Source organism: Lichenostomus cassidix, chromosome 4 (assembly GCF_008360975.1).
Source record: "Lichenostomus cassidix isolate B80296 chromosome 4, HeHo_3.0, whole genome shotgun sequence".
NCBI lineage: Eukaryota > Metazoa > Chordata > Aves > Passeriformes > Meliphagidae > Lichenostomus > Lichenostomus cassidix.
Window position 1 is genome coordinate 9,062,956 of NC_139484.1, and position 23,725 is coordinate 9,086,680.

The 23,725-nt window shown below is 40.5% G+C and overlaps 2 protein-coding genes across 2 annotated transcripts in view; both read right to left on the reverse strand.

Annotated features, from left to right (window-relative positions):
- Positions 1-6,539, reverse strand: part of TNIP3 (TNFAIP3 interacting protein 3) — a 54,261-nt gene extending 47,722 nt beyond the window's left edge. Inside the window, exons 1-2 of the mRNA XM_085057809.1 lie at positions 4,581-6,539; positions 1,082-1,224 (exon numbers count right to left, since the gene is read on the reverse strand). The gene's annotated coding sequence lies outside the window, so the exon portion shown is untranslated. The remainder of the gene's footprint in view (positions 1-1,081; positions 1,225-4,580) is intronic.
- A 2,695-nt stretch (positions 6,540-9,234) lies between these two features.
- Positions 9,235-22,488, reverse strand: QRFPR (pyroglutamylated RFamide peptide receptor). The gene is made up of 6 exons (XM_085057808.1): positions 21,645-22,488; positions 14,439-14,597; positions 13,791-13,852; positions 12,849-13,084; positions 12,394-12,491; positions 9,235-11,442 (listed from the first exon to the last, which is right to left on the reverse strand). Exons 1-6 carry the CDS (start codon positions 21,982-21,984, stop codon positions 11,039-11,041), a joined length of 1,299 nt encoding a protein of 432 aa, XP_084913934.1. The 5' UTR covers positions 21,985-22,488; the 3' UTR covers positions 9,235-11,038.
- Positions 22,489-23,725: the final 1,237 nt, after the last annotated feature.

Sequence of the window (23,725 nt, forward strand, 5' to 3'; positions counted from 1 at the left end):
CTAAAACTGAAACTAGACACATACCCAAGTGTGAGGCTTCACTCTGAAACCCAGCTGAGCCGACACAGGACTGCTTTCAGCAGTGATTTTGGAGTTTTTGATTCCTTCTGGATTCTGGCAGGGACAGAACCATCGTACACATCATCTACAATATGGTATCTGATACACAACTAGGCTTTGGTTTAACTGCTGAACAAGGCAGTAGAGGGAAATGTTATCAAGCAACAGCCATTTCCCAGTACCTGGAACAGCCATTTCCCAATACCTTCCATGAGTCAGAGCCAAGTGTCTGCTGCTTTTAGTAAGCCTGAAGTTCACCTTTCAAGTTACTGTTTCTAGTAGAGACAAACTCCCCTGCACAGTGAAGGCAGGAGGGTGGTTGCAAACTACGTGGGCTGTTTCATATGTAGGTGGTTGATAGGAAGGGGCTGCCTCCTGCCTGAATGCAAATGCCAGCAATTAGGATTTTAGTAACTGGGTGTTTGCTCAGCGGGTGAGGCTCTCAGACCACTGGCACACCAGTAAGTTTGCAGTGGCATCACGTTTTTGGGGAAAGATCAGCAGGCAGAGCCTGAACCTGGGGGTTGTTCTGCCACTGAACCACAGCGCTACCTCATCAAGCCACAACTTCTGTCTGCTTCCATCCAGGAGCGAATGAAAACTGCACAGCTTCACAGCCCTCCTGCACTCAGCCCCCCAAGAAGAGGCATCACTGCTGACTGAGCTGCTTTAGGTATCAGCTTTGCAGTGAGTTTGGCTACAGAAATTCTAATTCTTCATTACAGATAGATAGGAACAGGAGGCAACACCAGCAAGTTAATCTATCTACTGCCTCTGCCCTCTATCTGTGCTATCAGCATGAAAACAAAACCACAAAACTGAGCAACAATTCAAGTATCTCACTTTCAAATGCCAGGCATGAGAAGCAAGCATTATTAATATACATTAATTAAAAGGAAAGCAATATAAGGGGTATAAAACAACCTCATTTCTCTGCAGGAGCTGCAGAAGGCCTGGCCAGCATTTCCCCCAACTTGTTTGTGTATTATTAATGACTATACATATTAGAGATCAAACTCATTCCTTTGTAAAACTGTTACTCTTTCACAGCAGAGCAGTGTGGAAGGCCTTTTAATAGAACAGGTCCTCTGGACTGACTTCAAGATTCAGGTGACAGAGACTCCTTTTTACTTCTCTCAGACTCAGCTGGCCCAGTGCTTGCATCTAGGGAAAAGATATGGAAACAAAGAATACTATCAATGGAATCAAGGGCATCAATTAAAGGACTAATCACACAGTTTCACAGAAGCCTGCAATGGCTGAGGGAGGGGTAGAAAACCAGAGGCACAAGGCATACAAGATAAGAAAAGGCTGTGTGTTTAGACAAAAAAAATATAAGCAGTACAGCTGGGCTATGCTGGAAGGCAATCCACAGCATTTTCGTGAAGTCTCCAATTCCTCCTTCTCAGTCAGTAAAGGATCAAGCTAAATTTCCATTCATGCACAGACAGAAGAAATATTCTTCTAAGCAAGAAACAAACAGTAAATATTTTCCAAATCTCTGTTCAGTCCTCTCTCCCAAATTCTCTTCATATAGCAATCCATCTTGCTACATCTCCTCCCCCTCTATAATCTCCACACCCATAGGCCCACCAATAAAACTGGTTAAAATTTTTCAAAAAAACTGGTCTCAAAAAAACCTGCTCTGTCCCCCAGGGTTAGCTGGGATTTACCTTCTGACCAGGGTAAGGCAGCAGGCTGCAATGCCAGATGGGCAAAGCTGCAATCAGCACAGAACTTTTAGGACATAAAAGAGATCCATCTTTTACGTGCTCTACAGGGGATTTTGGTTATCCCCAGACTTGGTCATTTCCACAAAATTAAAGCAAGCAACAGGAAACAAATCTTCCAGCACATCTAGCCAAAATAATTACTCCAGTACCACTAAAAAAAGGAAAAAAGTCCTACATTTTGGTGAAAATCACTAGAAGGTTCTAAAAATTAATTATTGGATAGTGCAATATTGATTAAAGTTCTCTAAATAGTCGTTTTTCAACTGTATTTTAAAATTGTTTGCGATATTTTTCTTGACCAGTTTTTCCTCAGAACATCAAACCTTTACCAGGGAGGACAATGAGCTGTGTACTGAGTCCATCTAAATCATGCCAGCTGCAACTGATTCACAACATTTCCATTTCTGAATGTTCCACTCCAAAGTGAATCAGAATGTGTTTATAAGCTAAAAGTTAAAAGCTAAGTTTTATTCCTTGATAATACTCTATGTATATCCACACACAGGGTGAAGTGTGTAATACCTCAATGGACTAAGGACAATTTCAACATGAGCAAGTTTATCTCTACAGTTTAACTATAGGCAGGTGCAAAGGGCTAAGTGTATCCCATGTGGAGTATTTACCACATGGGACACCACATGTGGTAAATACCACAACTTTTTGCACTTGAAGCCTTTCCTTTTATTAGTTGTAGGCGATTCTGTGAAACGTCCCACAAGGTGTCGCTAGAGATGCATCAGCCAAAATAATCAAACTCCCTCCCCGATCCATGCTTCCCCTTCCTAGGCATGTTCCAGCCAGGTTTGGAACAGGATCAGAAAGAGTTAATGCCCGAGCAGGAGCGTCCTGGTGCAGCGCAGGCCTTTGAGCTGTGCTGTGCATGCAGCAAGGCACTGATTTGAACAGTAAATGAACTGAGTACACACAGATCAATGGGAAATGCAAACAACTTCAGGCATCAACTGTTAATGAACTACCGCAAAAAACTGATCCTAATCCAGAGTAAGAAACAAAATCAATCATCAGCTCTGCCTCAGTTCCACGCTAATGCCAGAAAAGATGTTTTGTCTCATTTTGTTTTGATCATTCACGGTTCCATGCCCATCTTCCACACCTATGCCTCAAAGCTACACGGATATTTTGCAAGTATCTGCTATCAGATATAATTGGTATGCTTGTATCCTTATTTATAGTCATCACTTAAGGCCCTTTCTACTGAACACTGCATGAACACAGCATGAATTCAAAACTACTGTGCCGGATTTAAAAAGAATGTATTCCCTGTATTCCCCCTTCTACCACCACCGGTATTTCCCTTTCTTGAAAAAAGCCCAGATCACACTTGAAAGAACATGTTGCTTAACATTTGAAAACCATCTCCAACACAGCTCTCAAGCAGAAATTACAATCCAATGTCTAATTTTTCGCAATGTCTAAGAAGTCAGTAGGATTTGCAGCCTCAGAAGATGACATAATTACTCACATGTGAACAGAGGCACGTCGCTGACCCAGCACTCACCTGCTCCAGGTGTGAGGACTTACTTTGCCTATTGCCTGGCAGACACAGCTGCAGCACAGCTTCCAGGAACCAAGTTCCAGGAGCATTTGGGATCTCCAAAATATATTAAACAAATCAGGAAGGAATAACATGGCTACTCTGTAAGTTTACTTTGGAGAGGAAAATACCACATGCTAAGAAAACTAGCATTAATATGTTCCTTCAAAAAAGAAAAAAAGAAAACCAGCGTTTGCCTTGTTTTTCACATCATTATCAAATGTTTCCATTCAAAATAGCTGATTACTGAAACTTCAGAAAGTTCCTTTGCTTGTTCAGGTTACTTTGCAAATAAACAAACCACTTATGTGGCTACATCCCCCCTCATTACTAAAGGGAGTTTATTCTACTTCAGAATTTATGAACTCACATCAATAACTCATTGAAAAAAATATTATAATTTCATGAGCAAATTATGACAAATACTTTACACTTTTTCTCATAGTTTGTACTACCTTGGATAGCCAGGATTCTTATCCTCCATTTACACTCCTAACGAGTTCAAATAATAATTTCTTCATTTGCCCTAGTATTTGTGGAGCCTTAACTTAAATCACTATGTCAAGACTTGTATTTTAGTTGATCTTGACAGGCTGCTAAATTTGTGCACATGCACAAGGGTATTTATTGCAATTTTTAAACTTTAAAGTTTTAAGCAAAGTTCTTCCGCTCCCTTTAGGAATTTAGAGGCTTTTTCTTGTGTGCATAAAATGTTTAAATGAGTATTTGTGAAGACTATAACAAAAAAATATCACTTTTTGAGACCCTTTAAATTTTTAAGTTCACCATTTAGGAACTAAGATTTCTCCTGATTGCTAATAAATAACACTTTATTCTCTCCCCTTTCCATTCCCCTTTTGGCTTCCCTCCACTCTATCACCAGATTTGGGAAAGGGAATGCCTATAGCTACAGACTTTTATATACACTCTGGGGAGTCTAGAAATGCCTTTTCTGAAGGACTTCAGAGAGCCTTGATCTCTATTATTTTTTCATAAATCCATTCACTAATTTGTATTTCAAATGTTCAGCTTCAAAAACAAGACAGACCTAAGAGTGGTATTTGGTATAAAACCAATTTTGACTGGGTTGTTTATATCATTGATCCTTAGTCACTCACAAGCTCCAACTGTTTCTCAAAGCACTATTTCACAAAGGAGAAAAAAAAAATCCAATACCTCTCTCCATGTTTCTCTCTAATCCTAGGGAAAGAAGGACTCTATCAAACCCTTACCATCAAATACATGCTTCCAAACGCCCGTAGGATAACAATTCCCTTAGGAGGGACTGGAAGAGAACGGCTTTTCATATGCAGCAACGATGCCATCTACAGCCCGAGCGAGGCCACAACAACCCCACCGAGCGGCTGGAGCCAAAGAGATTCCTCACATGCGTGTTTGCCACACATCTGCTCTTCCAAAACTCACGTCTGCCAGAGTACAAAGCTTTAATAAGATATTTAATATGATATTTAAGAGGACATGTTTTATACTTTACCCATGGAGACACTAAATATTTTTTAGCTGTTTATTCTCAGATTGCGTGGTCTTTAAGGTTCTTCAGCTATGGTCTGAACTCCCTAATAGCTAAATTGGGTGTTTAACAGATGTATCTATGGAAACCATATGTTACAGGCAAGAAGCAGAAGAACATTACATTTCTGTTGTCACACACACAAAAGACACTAGACAGAGTGTATTTTACAGACTCCCAGAAGGAAGTTACTGGACCTTTTTATAAGCCATACTTTAGCTGTCATCTGTACAATAAAGGCTGACATCTACACTTGTTATTTGAAGCAAGAAAAATCAACTCTCCCTGTGCAGCTGGCGCATTATTGAGAAGCCTCACTTCCTAGGAATTAGACACTCAAAAAGCCAAAGGAAAAATATGTAAATGAAAATATGTCACTAAAAATGTCAATATATAAAGACAATTCAGAAACAACATATACACCTGCATGCCAAATATAACTAGTAGAGTGGGCAAGGTCTTTCCAGGGGTACCTGAAATAAGGACTAGAAATGAAGTTCAAAATCTGACAGCCTTGATGGAATAAAAATTCTGAACCACGGGGCTGCTTCACTTCATTATCAAAACTCATTTCCCAGTTATTCTAATCTGTATAAAAGAGATAAGGTCACAGGCAAGTCAAGGAGTTGCTTCAGGGAAAGCAATAGGAGAAAAAAAAAAAGAAAGGACAGACAGTGAAAAAGTAAAACAAACTGACAAGAAAAAGAGCAAGGCAAAAGGCAGAAGTCAAAGCTCGACTTCCCACTGAACAAAATTTGTTGTTAGGAAAGAGGCACCTCAAGCAAAGACAACTGCAGAGTTTGGTGACACCACGAAAGCAGAAGGTTCCCAGGGATGTCACTGGAATACCAACAAGCAGAGCACAGAGAGCAGCCCTGATACAAATTGAGCCCTCTTCACTGAGTGAATCCCACACAACTTTCTCATCCTGCACAGCAGAATATGGGCACAAGAGAAAAACACCTGAAAACGTAACTAAGAAGAAAATTTTTTAAAAACCCAAAGATGCTGACCTTCCTTTTTTACAAGTAGAAATTTTATTTAGGAAAAAATATTTTCTCCTAAAATAATTGAAAACTTTTTCTCCTCCAGTGTGATGGATCTGTAAGGAGATGCACTTGTTTTATTTAGCCAGTCAAGAATTCATTTGTCAACATTTGAAAATACAGTTCAACCCTGAGTAATTTTTGCTTGAGCAAACAGCTGAAGCAGAAAATGAAATGAAAAGACTGCCCCTGTGATTCTACAGGAAAACTGTGTCTGATCCTGCAACAGTTATATGTCCATCCATTAGAATATTTATCAAGGTGGCATAAACACAAGGAGCAAGGATGCCTATTTCAGATGAGAAAATGAAATGGATTTAGAAATCAGATACAAGAGCATTGAAGAAGCCTGAAAGCTTTCTCATGTGTTTCCAAGACATAACAAGAGATTTATGAAGACCTTGCCTTAAATTTCAAACAATTTAATTAAGACTTTGCCCAGGGGCATGGGGAAAGATAGTATAAGACCATACAATTTAATTCAACATGGAAAAGATTAGAGGGAAAAAGGAACATATCCAAAGGAACAGTAAACTCACCTGAAGAGAATAAGTCCTGAGAAACCCTGGTGCAATTAATTTAGAAAAAATTAGTGATGGCATGGGAAAGAGCAAATAAAAACTATAAGGATATAAAGAGATTTCAACCAGAAATTTAGCAACAAACCCCCTCCCCAAAAAAACCAACCAACCAACCAAAAAAAAAACCCCACCAAAAAAACCCAAACCAAACCAACCAACCAAAAAAAAAAAAAAAAGACATTTTCCTCTAAGAAGTGCTAATGTAAAAAAGTTTTCCAGTGCAAGCACATTATGTCATTTTAGGACAAAGTCCCTTTTATAAACTGGCCATATTCCACAATATGTTTGGGACAAAGGTTTTACGACAATTTTTCCAAAGAATAAGAAATAAGCAGAAGTTTCTGCTTTGTGGACAAAAAAAGGGAAAATATAAGGAATAAGAGCTTTTCATAGAAAGCTTTTTATTATTCCACAGGAGGCTGATAAACAAAACTCAACATTTTACAGGCAGCAAGACATCTTTTCAAGTCTTGGTTGGAATTTTAAGCAGAGGACACAGATGCAACTTGCAGAAGATTATTTGTATCTCTACTAAATTTCTTCTTTTATGAATGCATATGGTACATGCAAATACCCTTAAACCTTCTCAGAACCAACTCTGGCTTGTAGAACAGCACTTTTGTGGCAAAACAAAGACTGTGTGAGCCTAAATCATGGGACTGCGAGTCTGTATTTTTTGGAATGAAAGGAACCAGGTTTTACTGCTTTTGACTGACCATGTTTTGTTGTAGTGATGTGGCTGAAGAGTTAGGAGGGGATTAAAATCTCATAATAAACCAGCATGTGACCCTTCCTCTCAAATCATACCAGAGATCTTAAAATAATTTCATAATCCACCAGCTTCACTGGAGCTTCAACAGAGGGAGTTAAATGATGGCTTGAATTTCCAGCAATAACCCTGGAAGCCAGTTCTGAGGTGTCAAAGCAGGACTTTAGAGTATAGACAGAATCAAGAGATTGTTATGTCAATGATTCTGAAGGAACATACACGATCTAACTTCTTTAATGTGCATTAAATCCACATTTACCCGTCTTCTCCTCAGGCTGGCAAAACTCCTGCTCCATTCCACTTGGAGAGGCACCAAAAAGGCAGCTTTCACTCTTGCCAGCCTTCTGCCCTGTGCATTGAGATGTTCTGTTCACAAAACTGCTCTCTGAATACAGTTCCTAAACTTTCCAATTTTTTCTAACACTTGGATCATCCCTAATCGATCTAAAAACAGAGGTTGCCACAATTATCTTCCTCTCCCATCTCTGCAAGTCAACAGCTCTACTAAATCCTTTTGTCTACTTACTCCTTTTTTTTCGTGGGCAGTAATAATCTAATCCTCCTTCTCAATGCTCTTTTTGTATTCCTCAATCTCTCAGGTGTCCCTTCCCCTCTGCTGGATCATTTGTTTCAACAGCTTCTGCCATACTCAAAGACTCTGTCAGCAGCACAGACAACCACTGTACACCAGCTCATCCTGTAATCAGCTCACACACAGGGCTAACACATCTCCAGGCTGAGAATTCACATACTCCTTGGATGCAGGCATACCACACATCTTTACTCATTTGGCAATCATCAGCAATTGGTTATTCCTTGGAAGTTGCTGATATTGGATATTTTTTAATTGCTACTGTTACAACTACTGAGAGAGTTCACTCCCTTCTACTCACTGTTTTCCTTGTTAATACTCCCTGGTATCAGTTGAACAAGTTCACACATCTGACACTTTTTCCTTGTGCATTCAAATTTCCAGAGTCTCTGCTCAGTTGAATGTGCTCTTTCAGGCTCCTGTCTTCATCAACCTGTCAGTTCCTGGCATCATCTCACTGCAACTTAAAGACTTAGCACCTTACAGCTGAGAATAAAAGAAGTTTCTTTTTAATTTTTTCAAAGAAATTATAAGTAACTCCTAACTAAGATAATAAAAAACTTCTTTGAGGAAACATTTTTCTTCAAAGAACACAACAGTTTTGATAAATATTCTACTTAGGGAAATGAGCATGGTTATTTTTTCTGTTCTCTGGTAAATTCATTAGCCAGGAATTTTTGTAATCAGCTGGACTGTCCAATTCTGTTACTGGAAGACAGAAATAAACACAGGCAGGCTGGGGAACAGCAGGGCTTTTCCTGCTTTGAAGCACTCAGCTACAGCCACACACAGGGTACAAGCCATTGCAAGAGACAGGCAGACCCACTTCAACAGAACAACTGGTTTTGTTGGTTAAATCAAAGCTGAAGCTCTGAGAGATTTTCAAGGATCTGGCAGAAATGGGCAAAATCTTGGTTGCACTCAAGTCAATAACAGATCTTTTATTCCCTGCATCCAGGACAAGATTACCTGGCTTCAAGAAAACTACTGTGTCAAAAATGCACAAATAATATAATTACCATTTAGAACAGTATGAGAACTGTCTTTTGTATTTTGGCTTATATTTAATCTAACCATAGCCACATACATCTGTGCTGAAACATTTATCAATTCTCTATGAAGAGACTGGACTATTTTTTCTCCCTTTCTCACCTCATTCTGTAAAGTCCTTTAAATCACAGCTCTCAGGATTACAGTAACAGCTAGCACCTGTAACAGGACTGGAATTCAATCATCAAAGAGGCACATATGAGCTTACAAGGATCTTTAAACAAAGAGTGAAATTTACAGCAGATACCCCCAGTGCAAAACAGCACCAACAAAGCCAAAAAGGAAGTTCAATTAAAAAAAAATTAACACTACAACAGTTATTCATTGACACAAGATTTTATGAGACAACAGAAGAAGCAGGTAAGACAAAACAAAAACATAAAATACTTGGAAGTTTTTGTTAAATACTAGTTAAAATCTGTCACTGAAATTAGCAGTGCAAATAAACAAATAGCTTCAAATAAATTAGTTTTCAGTCACAGATTCTATCCAAACATGTAGTTCTCACCACCAGGCAGTTAAGCTTTACACCTGCTGAGGAAAACTTTGATAATAACCCATTAAGCTCTTAATTCCTGGCCCTCAGGAGAAGTTAGGAACCTTCTGTCATTGCACAGGAGTACATCATATACAACATAAAAAATAAATACGTAAATAAACGGTGTCATAAACCAATGGAAATATGTAGACATGAGAGAAGAATCAGAATACTCCCAATTTATACAAGGATATGTTATTGTGAGTTTTAATTTACAATGAAGTGTAAAGTAGCAAAGTAAAATAATCTTGAATTGACTGCCAAGGCAGCACCAAGGTGCCATAGGTGAGGCAAGGTGTGACAGAAAAGAGCACTGACACTTCACAGTCTGTTAAAGGATCCAATCTAACCTCACCTGGAGTGGCAAATTCTGTATTTCAAGGCCTCCTGTATGGGATCAGATCCCAGCGTACCAATCTAGGTCACACTTCTCACCCAGTCTCACACCTGCAAGCATACCTTGGCAATTTTGCAGTTTGGCCCACTGAGAGCAAAAGCTATATGGACAACAACCCCACAATTTTCTGTGAAGCCTCAAATAACAAAATACTGTTTTGTTCTGGCCCAGTTCTCAGACAGCAATTAATCCCCTTTGAAGATGATGGACAGACAGAAAAATACGAGCACATCTTCAGAGAAATGTCTGATCAAAAGACCATGATATTCCACTGAAAGTCTTCTGCAAAGTCCCAACAGGCTCTGGATCATGCTCTTATAACGCTCCAGAAAATGGCAACACCACACTTTCAACCGGAGAGCCACATGTCCAAGCATGACTGGAAGTTCAACTCAGTGTTTACTCTACAGACCACACTTTCTGCATCTGCACACTCTTGTACAGCGCTTTTTCAATTTCTCCATTTTCCAGAACAAGGCAGTTTACAGGGCAGTATGATGGCATTTAAATTTGTACCCAAGAATTAACCTGCAAAACCAGCACAGTAATTATGCATGCATTGTTAATTACCAATATGCTTCCTATTAACAAAATCTGAACATGCAAGCAATGTTTAAATCTTGCTCTCTTCAGTGTCATATTCTGGATGAGTCTTTCATAGTCCCTTTTTTTTTTCTAAAACAGAATTGCATCTCAGTCTCCATCTTTCCTTAACTCAGATGTGAAGCACCTCTGTCCTCAAAGCTGCAGAGAGCAGATCTTACAATGTCAGCCCCGTGTCAGATTTCCAAGCTGTCCCAAAAAGGTGCACATTCTCTCCCTAGTTCCTGTCTTCTGGCATTCAGCTTGTACAGTCCAGACACAGAATAAATAGAACAAGCAAGAATAAATGGAACAAGCAGCAGTTGCTTGGTTTACCTAAAGCAGAGGGCAAACAAGCCCTGAATTAGCTTAGGAACAAATTATTTTTTCTCCTGGAAATCACATGGCAATATTGTTTTCCAAAATTTTACTCCTCATCATTATAAAATAAATATTACATTTTGTCAACCACTATCCCAACATTATTAGCCCACCGAACATTTTCTCCCCTCATTTCAGCATGCAAAGCAGGAAACTCTCTTAATGGCTTATTGAAAGTTATCCTAAAGAGAATGATTTCTCCATTGCCAAACCCCTTGTGATGCTACTGTCCATTTCCTACTGCTGAGTGCACAGCAAGCTCAGAGCTGAACAGGACCAGATGCCTTTTCAAATTCCTTTTGGAAGCTGGCTGATCACAGAACTTGACCTCGATGTTGCCATCGCTGAATGCCTCCCTCCTGCCTTCATCTGAATCCATGGGATCTCTCTGAGAAGCACTTGGCTTTTGCCTCCTCATGGTAATCCCTGAGTTCCCAAGCTGCCTGGCTGGGGATATGCTGTCTTTCACAATGCAGAAGCAGAGGGCAGACAGAAAATTTTTCTTGAAGTTCTCATTCATGAAAGCATAAACAATAGGGTTGCAAATAGAATTGAAGAATCCTATGATCTGGACAATTGCAAAGATCATTTTGATTGTCACATCATCATACTCCTTCTCAAAATTACCTGGAGAGAAGAATAGAAATATGCTGAAGGCACAGAATGGCATAAATGCTTACTACTTAGCCTATTTATGTCCAGTTTGGCATTAGAAGCTTTTCTTTAAAATCAACAAAACAACCATGCTGAAAGTTCTTAACATTTGTAGCAGAGTTTCATCAACAAGATAAAATCAAGATCTATCACACAATCATACTTTGTATGTATGTAATAACAGAATCAAGTGTAAGAGACAATATTTGAGCCAAAGAAAGCTGACTGGCTGAACTACTGATTTATCTGCTACAGTCTTACTTGTGACAGGAGACAAAAAACCAGCTCCTGCCTTTAGCAAGTAGAGTACAACAACTATAGAAAACTTCCTTTTGTTCCTACACATAGTCTGCTCCAGTATCCATGGAAGAGATGGGAGATGAACAGTGGAAGAACCCAGAGAACAAGGCAAATAGCAAAAAAGCCAACATAAGCATTAAGGGCATTTCCAAGCCAATTTTCAGTAAACAGTACTGAAAAACTCCAGCTGGATTCACTGGGTATTATAACTGTGTTGTCCAGTATTTATATTTCCAATAAGCCCACCTCAGTAAAACCCAGGCAAATGGAGGGATAAATATTTCATACTAAATTTAGCTCAAAACAGTTATTTATATTAAAAACTTTATGAGGTTTTATGCTCAGAAATAACTTCTACCTTCCAGCCATGTACTTCTGACCTTTCAGCAAATGAGGGTAGCACGACAAACATAATAAGAAAAAGACTCTACAGAGATGCCCTCACCACCCTAATAGTCCTGTTTTTTCTTAAGACTTTCTTATAAGAACATTAATCTTTGCTAGCAGAAGGTATTCCAGAGCTGAATGCTGCAGCAGCATTAGCTTGTCACGACCTGTAGTTTCATCACAAAACAAATCCCAAAAACCAAAGACTTTATTCTATCAGATATGGCAGGTACTCACTGTATTCCATCATCATATGAATCACATGGAAAGGGGCCCAACAGACTGCAAAGAGAAACACCACTGTCACCATCATAACAATTGCTCGCTTCTTCTTCCTGAAATTGCACCAAGACATTCCATACTGAATCACTAGGAACTGACTGGCAGTTATGTGTCTCTCTTCAAGTGAGATCTGTGACTGTGTTCTGATGGTTGCAGATGCAAATAAAACCCTCAAGGAATGCTCAGAAGTACACAATTCCCTTGGAAACAAAGAATGCAACATCATATAAATCTAGTCCATTAACTAACACCTTATATTTCTCTTTCTTGGGAACGCAGTGCACCTTGCAGCTGCAGCAAGAGATGACATTAGCATGTCTTGCAAGGCATTTTCAACTCTATTCAAGAGGAACAAAAGAGGAAAAAAGCTTTCTAGAAGTCAAACTTCCAAGTGTATTTTGCTTACAAACCTTGATATTTTAGACATTTCGCTCCCATGAATGGTTTGAAGAACTGAAGCATCTCCCACTCGTTTCTTAATCCAGAGTTCATAGCCAATTTTAGTGTACAAGAAAAGCATCAGCATCAGTGGAAGAAGGAAGAGTATAACAAGAATAAAGGTCGTATAGATCTTCTGATAAATTGGACTGGCCCACTCTTCCAAGCAAGAGACATACACTTTTTCATACAGAAAGTCGTATTTAACCTGTGACAGATGCAAAGAAGATTAGTCACTAAGGTATTTATCCTAAGTGCAAAAGCCAAGAACATTGAGACATTCCTTGCTCTTAAAGGAACAACCCAATGTCAATAGACTTTTAAAAGTGACAAAATTCTTTCAAGCACTTTTCCTCATCAAGTGTTGGATTGGATCCAAATTGACAAGAGAGGTCAGGATATACTCTGATTTGCACTTCAGAGGAGACCAAGAAAATAATTAACATTCAGACTCACAAGCAGCAGATTCTGTCAAGCCACCTGCTAAACTTCCAAAACATGTGTGGTAACTCATCAACTATAATGAGCAACTAATTAATTTTAAACTAAACACAGTTCTTCCAGATCTTGGGGAGCAATTTGTCATCCTGAAACAGCAATCTAGCTTCTCTACTGCTGTGTGCCAAATATACCTATAAACCAAAAGAAAGCCACAGTGGAAGTCACAAATGTAATTACTGCTCTTTGACGTAATTAAGGAGAGTTGACATGACTAGTCCCTGTTGGTGTTCCTTCTTCCACTGCATTCAAGTTCTAATCCTTAGCCTTTCTCAGGCTATCACACAGAACCAAAGCTCCACCTCTCTTATCCCACTCTAATTTCATAGGAGTTGATTCAATTTCATTGCTAAAGCTACAGAAAGATCCAGCAAGGACTGAGTTTAAAATGCAAATCCCCATTTCACTTAACCTACCTCAAGCCGTTGCACGTACCACATGGGTGACCCAACAATAAGAGCCAGCAACCAGACTATGCCTGTAATAAAATACAATTTTTAATACTTTGTCCAACAAGCAGGATTTGGTATGAACAGTTTAACAGCTTCCTCTTTGAAAAGTCAGGCAAGGCAGAAAATAGAAGTAAAGAACAGAGTTTTCTATGAGACATACATCAGTCAACATTCACATCAATAACAGCATGCTCTTTTGACATCAGCTTTCTGTCTCTCAAAATACCTTCATTTATTGATATTCCATTGGAAAAACCACTTAATCTCCAAGGGTGGCATTAAGTATCTGTGTAACAATGGAAGGACCATTTCACTGTGACATTGCTTAAGCAGCACTTGTACATTTTGAACCTTTCTTAAAAATAAAAAAAGAGAAGGGAATGCTAAAGGTTTATCTTTGCTAAGCACATTTTTGACTTGAGATGCTCAGTCCCTTTTGAGAGTTTTGGCTAATATATATACTCTACTAACAGGCACTATCCTTGAGCTATAAAGGTCAATTATCTCTGCCTCTGAATCGTGGTCATATCAGTGCCTTCTGTTCTGTAATACCATCCACACTGAAGATTATTTCTCTACATACACGATTTCTGGCGATGTTCAAAATCTTACCAAGCATTGTGAAAGCTCTTTTATTGGTGTACTGCCACTTCATTTTTAGTGGATGCACAATTCCCTGGTGTCTTTCCACAGCAATGCAGGTCATTGTAAGGATCTCAGTTACAATAGCAGTGGACTGAACAAATGGTACCATCTTGCAAGCAAAGGCACCTGCAACAATCAGAAAGTGAGGTATACAACAGCTATTAATACTAGACTCTATTACTAAAAAAAACAGACTAAGATTCTTAGATTTATTGTAACACCTATACTGCTAAGTCACCTATTTTAGCCATTTGTCACAAGCAGCTTTCCACAGCCTTTTTTTTATTGTACACATCTCCAGACCCAAGATTTCTAAGGACATGTTCACTTGCTCTGTTATCAGTCTGACACTTACTCCTATTTCACTTTTGACCAAGTCTTCCATCATCTGTTCTCAAACATGCCAAGTTAGAGACATTTGTTATTTTTTCATTTTGGCAGATGACTCTCCAATTTTATGAAGGTCTGAGTGTTACCTATTTAAAAGTTTACCTTTTCTGCTGTTGCAAATCCATTCCTTAAGCTCATTTAGATATCACTCTATTTGTACACTTTGGCACTTAATGCATCATCCTGTCAAGTGAGATATATAGAGAAGTCCTCAAAGAGGCATAATGCAAGAGGAAAAATTCAATCTCTTCATCATCCTTCTCTTCTCCAAGTCTCCCTCTCTGCTGATTAACAAATTATGTTAGTGCCACTGTCCAAACCAAATGCAATTTCCTGCCTACATTTTCTAAGTTGTAAGATTTCTATTGTATTTATGCAACTTCAGGTTTTATTGCTGCCACAGCTTCCTAAAGTCCACATTAAATTCTTAACATATTAGTCATTCTCCATTACTCACTCTGAAGCCCTAGCCATCCTAGAAAGCAGTATAAACTCTTCTGTAAAAAGTCTTACTTTAATGCCTTTCCCAATCTACTTCTCATTTACTCATTTTCTGACCCCAATATAATTTTCTCTGTCCATATTCCCACAGTTCCCTCACCGTCAGTTCAGCATCAGCTATTCATTTCAGCAACAGTAGGGTTATTTTCCTTACTTGATCATTATTTATACCTTACTCAGCTATAATCCATAAACTCAAAATAGCCTAAGAAGTATCTGATCCAATTTTCAGTCAAGCTTTAAGATACTACAGACATCTCAAGCAGTAACAGCATAGAAAGCAGAAAGAAAACAAACAGGAAACTGAAAACTTAATTCTATCCTTCATGAAGGGAACAAGGAACTTGGAAACTTCTGCCTGGCTAAAAGCCACTTTAGCTTACAAGAAGGAACTGGTTTGCTACCAGTCTCATCAATTCTAGTTGCCAAAAATCTCTTTTTCTGTGGCTCCACAAAGGGAAGGAGAGGACAAGCAGCAAATTTGTTGCTTGATGTGTTTGAATGAAATTCAATCCTGAGATACCAGCAGTCATTGTATTTTGCAGAACAATGAAAGTTTTTCACATAAAGCCTTTTCTTAATTTTCAAAACTGTTGCTGTTTTATTTATAAATATATCAAGTAATTCCCAACTGCTTATATAATTACTAAAGACTTTCTCCAGGTCTTTCAATACTTTAAATTATATAACCTATGGTTTCGAACTACAAACATTAACAGCTTCTGTACACATGGAAACAGAAATTTACTGTTAAATAAGGTAACTATTTCAGAATGGTGGCAGTTAAGTTGGGGCAGTGCAGAGAAAAAGCAGAAAGACAACCTGAAACTATTCTTTCAGAATACTAAGAACTTAAGAATTGTCATGCTGGTTATTCCAGGGATGCCCTGAAACTGAATTTCTATACGGAGATTATACTGATCACAAAATACAACCTTGCTTGTGAGACTTGAAGTGAGGTAGGTTTTACTACCTACCTCACTACCTACTAATCCAAGTCTTTCCAAAATACAGATAATACGTTCTTCCTTCCTTCCTTTAAATTGACTGAATACTGTAATGACTGAACATGGGAAGCGTGGAAAAGGGGGTCTCAAATCCTGTTGCACCACCTTGAGGAGAAAGCTTTAGCAAGTAGGGCTTCACATTCAGGACCTCCCTCTGAAATGGCCCATGTCAAAAGAACACTTATATTTTCACAGCAACAAAATCCCCATAACACTTCCAAATTTCCATATTGACTATTAGGGAAACAGGTACTGAGGGAAGCCTCCCATCCAACAATGCATGCACATTTCACTTAACATTTAATCCATTTGTGTAAAACAAGCTTCACCTGCATCAAGAAGAAATTGATACAACCCAATTCTCAAATGTCAGTTGAAAGTCCCTTATGGAAAAACTGAGAAAAAAGTGCCAAATTTTACTATAAGGAAGGCATGGTAAGTTTTGAGGAAAAAAATTAATTATTCTACTACATCATAGTACAGACAGTGAAATTAAAATAAGACTGAGACAAGAAAAAACAGCTGTGTCAAACATATTCATTAAAACCATTTCAAGCTAATTTCCACATGTTTGTATTCAGACTTAACACAGATAACAGAAGATTTTAAAGGAATATACTAGGCTTAAATCTTTGTTATGATCCAGCTGGTAAATATGTGGCTGTTTGGAAGATGGTTTGGAGATTATATAGTTTAACAGCTAGGATTATTAATATTTTCTTATTTCATATATTCATATTTTATATTCACACATTCTTATTTCCACTCACTAACACCACTGGTATATATGTTAGCTATTTGCATCAGGTACTATGTCCTTGTCATGATACACTCACCTATAATAAATCAACATTGGACTAGGAATACAATGAGGTTCTCTATCTCCCAACCAATCTGAAAATAAAAATGGATTTGCTTTTTATCTTCATGATAAAGGCACTTGAATTACTTTATTATTTATTTCTTTTTAAGCAATATATTCTTCAAAACAGTTTCAGATCCTACCTAAAAAGGACAATTTACTATTACAAGACTAACATACAAACATAAAGAACACAAGTCCACTTCAGTGAGGTTCGGTCAAGATTATTGAAATGTAAGTTTTCCCAGTGCTGGGTTAAAGGCTAAAGTCCTGGGGTCACCTCACAATGACTGGAACTATGTTAATTTCTGCATGGGAGGCAATGTTGACTTTTCTGGATAATTTAAATAATGGTAACATTTTAATACCTTAAGTATGTACCAAAATGTTTAGATTCCTACAATATAAGGCTTTCAGAATGCTTCCAATAGATTGTCAGTCAAGGCAGCTCAGCAGCATCTAATACTGACCACTTCCAATCAGGAAAGAAAATCATTTGCAGCAGACCACTGGGAATGAAAACAACTAATTGCTTCCCTTTTTCAAGAAGCTAAAAGTATTCCTTATGCACTGCTTGCTAAAAACTGCATAGATTAATCAAGCAGTGAATAGTTTTCCCAATGACAACACATTCAGAGACTGCAAATATAAATGATATTGCCTTAAACAATGCTTTATGCCTTCATTATTTGGACGTTGTTCCTAGAACTGTGATTTAGTCATTTCAAATATCAATTTTTCTTTTATTAGGTAACAAAAGTAAAAGCCTGAAACCACTCTCTGATAGAAGTTCAATTGCTCCTTCCTCTGGTAAAATGCTGTTGATCAAGCCCTTGCACTAAAATTTCTATCACAGCTTGTAATGAGCACTCTCCATCTCACTTGAAGCCAGCAAGGTAATTTTTCTCACATTTTGTAACTTGGGGCAGTACATATCAGTCATCACCACACAGATGATATCCCTAAGGGTATTGCATACCTGGGCAATGCATTGTTTAATATCAGTTCTCAGGTACAGATGCAACAATTTAATTCTCATTCCTCAGAAAAGAAGGTTTGTGTTCTCATACTGGAAAGTTGTAAGTAAGGTAACACACTGCACACTGCCTGACACAAGACATGTGGTAAACAACAGAAAGCACGCTAAAGATTCAGCTAAGAAGGTGCTGCTTAGTCTTTCACCAAGCTTTTAGAGAAGACAAAATTGTCACATCAAGAAGCACCAGATGTGACAGCAACTTGCAGAAGACCCACTCCTCTCCCGAGTGGCAGCTGCAGGCCAGACAAGATACACGAGGGCACCTCAAATGCTGCTGTGTGCTCAGGAGTGCAACAGATGAATCACTACTCTCAAACTGACAGGGAAAGTCACCCTCTGACACCTGTCTTATGAACACATATTCCAACCAATAAGATGCAAAACTCAAAAAAAAAAAAAAATCCACAGTGCTGATTCTACTGTAAGCTCAATTTGTGCCCTGATCTTTCACCAGGGCTGTTATGTTACACAACATTGAATTAACTCTCCAGTCACCCTGGGCAGTTTTGTAAAGACAACACTAGTACTCACTTAACTAAGTAGTGTCAGGAAATGAAGCAACTGTTGTAATATTTGACCCAGAGACAAGAGCCCAAATTTATCTTTAATAGTGCTGTCATCAGTATGACAAGACCACTGCTGCTGCCTCCCGCCTATGACCACAGTAAAGAAGTCCTCAACTGCTTCAGCTTGCACCAAGACACACTGTTGCTGTATGCATCCGTTTACTCCCACTTGACCTCCCATTTTATCTTTCTTACCAATAAACATGATCCCAGTGATCATTCATGACAAAGCCACTATCTTTATTTTCTTCCACATTACAGAGAGATGAGCTTGCTGGATTTTCATTAAAAGCTCCCCCAGAAATTACAGCCATTTCAGCTGCAAAATTTAGATTTGGAAATTAAATAATTTACTGTCACTATTACACTTAAAGCTACAGAGATTCTTAAAGAGATGAGAATCAAAAGCAGGACCAGTTAATCTATTTTAAGTCAATATGGTGCTGCTTCCAGTTGCTACCTATATAGAGCTAAAGGGTCCGTGTTAATGGTGCCTAATCACCAGGCAAAGTGAGGCACACACCGAGTTTTTTAACTGCAGGTGAAGTTAGGGTGCATTAGTGAAAATACTGTAGAAAAAGTCACGGCTTCAGCTACTCAACAGCTACGTCAGCCACTACTGTGGCTGTTCTTCTGCTTATCTCACAGTGTTTGCAGTTCTCCCCTCTCCCATTCTTCTGTGTGTTTCTGAAGGGGAAGAAACAGAAACACACATATACAAGCACGGAAATAAAGAACCAGTTCTGAATTAAAGACAAGTACAGAACATACCCATTTCAGTTCACACCACCTAGTACACATGCTTGTTTTAGTGATGAAAATAAATCAAGACATAAAGTGACTAAAGGCTCAGAATCCCAAAAGAACCCCTAGCATCAACTGTCTCAGGATGCACCATTTTGCCCACCAAGGATATATCACAAACCACCTTTTTTATAACAGAGTTGGATCTTGCACTACTCAGTGATGTTGCATTAAGGTGGATGAGAAGAAGATTTTTTCAGACTACCAAATGAAAGGCAAAAGGCAAATTAAACTAGTTAAGCTTGCAAGAAAAAGGCTCTTCCAAGACTGGCAGGCTCTGATTTGCAGTACAACTGTGATCACCACTCACACTTCACAGTGTAAGCCTCAGGAATCACATATCCTTTAGGATACCATCAGTTCACATCATACCTGTTTTCCTCAATTTTACTTCACACCCTTCATCCACAAGAGCAAAGGGTTAACACCCACCGATGATTTTACTTATCATATCACCCTGACACTGTGTCAGTCAAAGGTAATGATTTCACCAGATCAAAAGGCCTATGGATTCACTTGTACTGAAGATGCCCTAGTACAGCAAAGATACATAGAACCCATAGAACAGTGTACTTTAACTATCCAAATACTGAATATCTGAAGGTAGTTGTTGTAACTGTGCTATAACTTTTACCCTCACTACTTCTAGATTTTTGTCAGGCACCCTCAGTAACAGACTGTAAATAAAGACATACATATTTTCCCCACACAGTTCCACATTCCCATGCCCTATCCTGTAATTCACCCCACACGGAAGCTTCAGTTGATTCTCATCAGATGTTTGGTCAAGCTGACAGATCAGAGCTTTCCTTAGGAGAGAGAAGAATCACAGAAGTCACCTCTTCCCAAAAAAAAGCTCATAAGAACATAGAACAATTGTCCTTACTATCATTAGTCCCAGGAGTTTTGGATTCATCACTTCTCACTTAAGTTTCTGTAATAAAACCCATTTCTCACATGCACTCCAAGTCTCCTCTGACCTGTCAATTCCCATTGCACAGTCTAGTCTGTGGGAAGCACTGGAATTAAATCTCCATGTTCTGACAACAACCTTCGCTGTCTCCCAACAACAGAAACACAGGAAGCCTTGGAAATTGAAACATAAATGTGTCACATTATCAATATCTTTCCTGTTCATTCTGAAATATTCTGAAAAATATTTCAATTTGTGGTTGTACAAGATATTGTCTACTATTTGCTGGAAAGCTATCCCTTTTATTTTTCCACTTATAATTGTCGAGCACTGTTTTCAGAACAAAAAAGGAAGACAAAGACTATACACACTCCTACCATGCCTTTCTCTGCTTACTCTTTACTACTTTGGAACTGGGATGCATAGAAAGGGAAAAAAAGAATCCTCTTTTCTAGGCATCAGGAAAGCTTTGCCAAAAGGTCCTTCACATCAACAGGAAAACAACATAGTTCCCAAGAAAAAAAAGAATAAAAAATTAAAAGGATACATTATTTCAGCATAAATTCTACATGTTCTCTCAATCAGCTGTTCCCCTAAGGACATTCTTTTTTCTCACAAAAGGTTAAGGAGGTCTGTCTCCGAGATGACAGCTGTCACAGGAACTTAAGCTGTATAAAGACTGATATCTCACTTGCCAGACAGATTTCATCACTTAGCCAGAACAGAAAAAAAAAAAAAAGACAAAGTAGTACGGCAAGGCTTCCTCACCAGCACCACACAACGAACCGTCTCCCACATGCACACTGGAACTTTTAAGGAACACACGCAGGAAAGCACACTGGGTTATTTTAACATAACCTGAGGGAGGGAAGGAGATGGGATCCCTCGCAGGGGGCGGGAAGGGGAAGGGTCCCTCACAGAGGTAGGGGGAAGGGGAAGGGTCCCTCACAGAGGGAGGGGGAAGGGGAAGGGTCCCTCACAAAGGGAGGGAAGGGTCCCTCAGAGACGTGGGAACGGAGGTCTCGACGACGGCGCTGCCCCTCATGGTCCTCCCCGCTGCCCCCTCCCTGCAGCCCGGCCCCGGCACCCACCGCCGAGCCAGTTGGAGGAGATGTTCTGCAGCATGGTAAAGGGGACGCAGAAGAAGGCGATGAGGAGGTCGCTGAGCGCCAGGGAGCAGATGAACATATTAGTGACGGTCCTCATGGCTTTGCTGCGGGTCACCACGTAGAGCACCAAGCAGTTGCCGAAGAGCGCCAGGGCAAAGATGAGGACGCAGATGAGGACGAAGGCCACCTTGGTGCGTCCCGGCAGCTCCGGGATGTACACCAGCGGCTGCAGTCCGTAGAGAGCGATGAACTGCTCCCGCGTCACGTTGTTGTCCCGCAGAAGCTGCGCGAACTCCTCCGGGGTGATGTTCAGGGACCGCATGGCGCCAGCTCAGGGACCGACTACCCCGCGCAGTGGCCTCAGCGCCGCCGCCCGCGCCCCGACATGGTCGGACCACCGTCCCTCCGGCGCTCGGCCGGGCCGGACCCCGCGGTGCGGCAGAGCAGGGCGCGGGCAGGCCCGGGAGCAGCCCGCGGGCGGCGGCAGCTCCGCCCGGACACAAACTTGGAGCGGCGGCACCGCACGGCGGCGGATGGACGGGGGGCGGCAGCCAATCAGCGCCGGGCGCGCGCCCGTCCCGGCCCCGCCGCCGTGGAGCGAGCCGGGCGCGTGGCGGCTTAGCCACGGGGGGAGCGCGCGGGGACTCCCAAATCCCTGGCCCTCAGCGCTGGGACCCCTGCGTTGCCTTGGGACTCCCTCACAACTGCCCCTCACAGCGCTGGGACCCCTTCCTTGCCTTGGGACTCCCTCACAACTGCCCCTCACAGCGCTGGGACCCCTTCGTTGCCTTGGGACTCCCTCACAACTGCCCCTCACAGCGCTGGGACTCCTCGCAGCTGCGCCCCTCACAGCTCCTGACACACCTGCACTTCACCGTGCTGGGCTCCCCCACCCCGGCCCTCTCTCACAACCCCTCACGGCGCTGGGATCCCCCCATAGCCCCACAGTCCCTCACAACGCGGTTATAAACACTGCACCCCACTCACGGGTATCTCCCCAGCGCAGGCTCGAAATGCCCAAGGCGGGAGCTGAAACTGCCAAGCCAATCTCTCCCCACGTTCGGATCAGGCTGAGGGGGAAGTGAGAGAGATGGTCCTGTGGATGCATGGCCTCCTGCGTGAGGAGAGGCTCATGGCACCCACAGCAGGTCAGGCTGCTGCTGGTCCATGGCCAGCCCAAACGAGACACCATAGGGATTTTATCTGCCCTTCCAGCCCCCTTTGTGCCAATGCCAGCCACTACAGGTCCTCCCCAAAGCTCAAACAGAAAAGTAATTTTTCAAGCTTTGTCCACTGAACTCACTGAGGTGCTAGGAGGCTCCTGAAGACCCCTTTCCCAGCAGTACAACCACTCTTGCCAGAGGAGACGTAACAGAATCCCATCCCACACAACCTGGCTGGCGAGGCTACTCATGTAAAGTCATGTCAGCTACTAAGGTGCACTCAGCTAACTGGCTGCAAAATAATGCCACTGCAGTTTAAATATGAATAATAACAGTTCAGGTCTAACAGAGGGGCCAAGTTGAAAATATGCATTGATTTGTCTTCCAGCCTGATCTGAATTGCCCAGTAACAGCTTTCTCACTAGCACAGGTAATAGCCCCTTTGTACTGTACAATAATACATTGAATAGCAACAACTTGCTTTAATCAGTCACATAAGAAACTGCCAAAAAGGATCCAGAGAAGGCAAGAACAATATGGAAACCTGTTCTGGCAATACTTCCCACCCTCACAGAGATCGATATTTCATAGGGAAACCACATCACCAGGGAGAATGCTGCAAAATTACATTTTATATAGAACAGATGCTCCATGCCCTGGATACTTAACTTTACCTGTACAAGGGAAGTATAGCAAAGAATGAAGAAAAGCCTAACAAAATCTGTCTATTTATAGAATTTCTGGCTTGCCAAGGAAAACTGGAGAGGGAAGAGTTCACCACCAAGTCATTCTCAGCAAAATAAATATGCTCAGCAAGACCAAAGATATTTTGTGTCATCTTTGAAAAAGCATATTTCTGTTAAGTGGAAAACAATGGAGAGAAGTTCCAATGCCTGCACT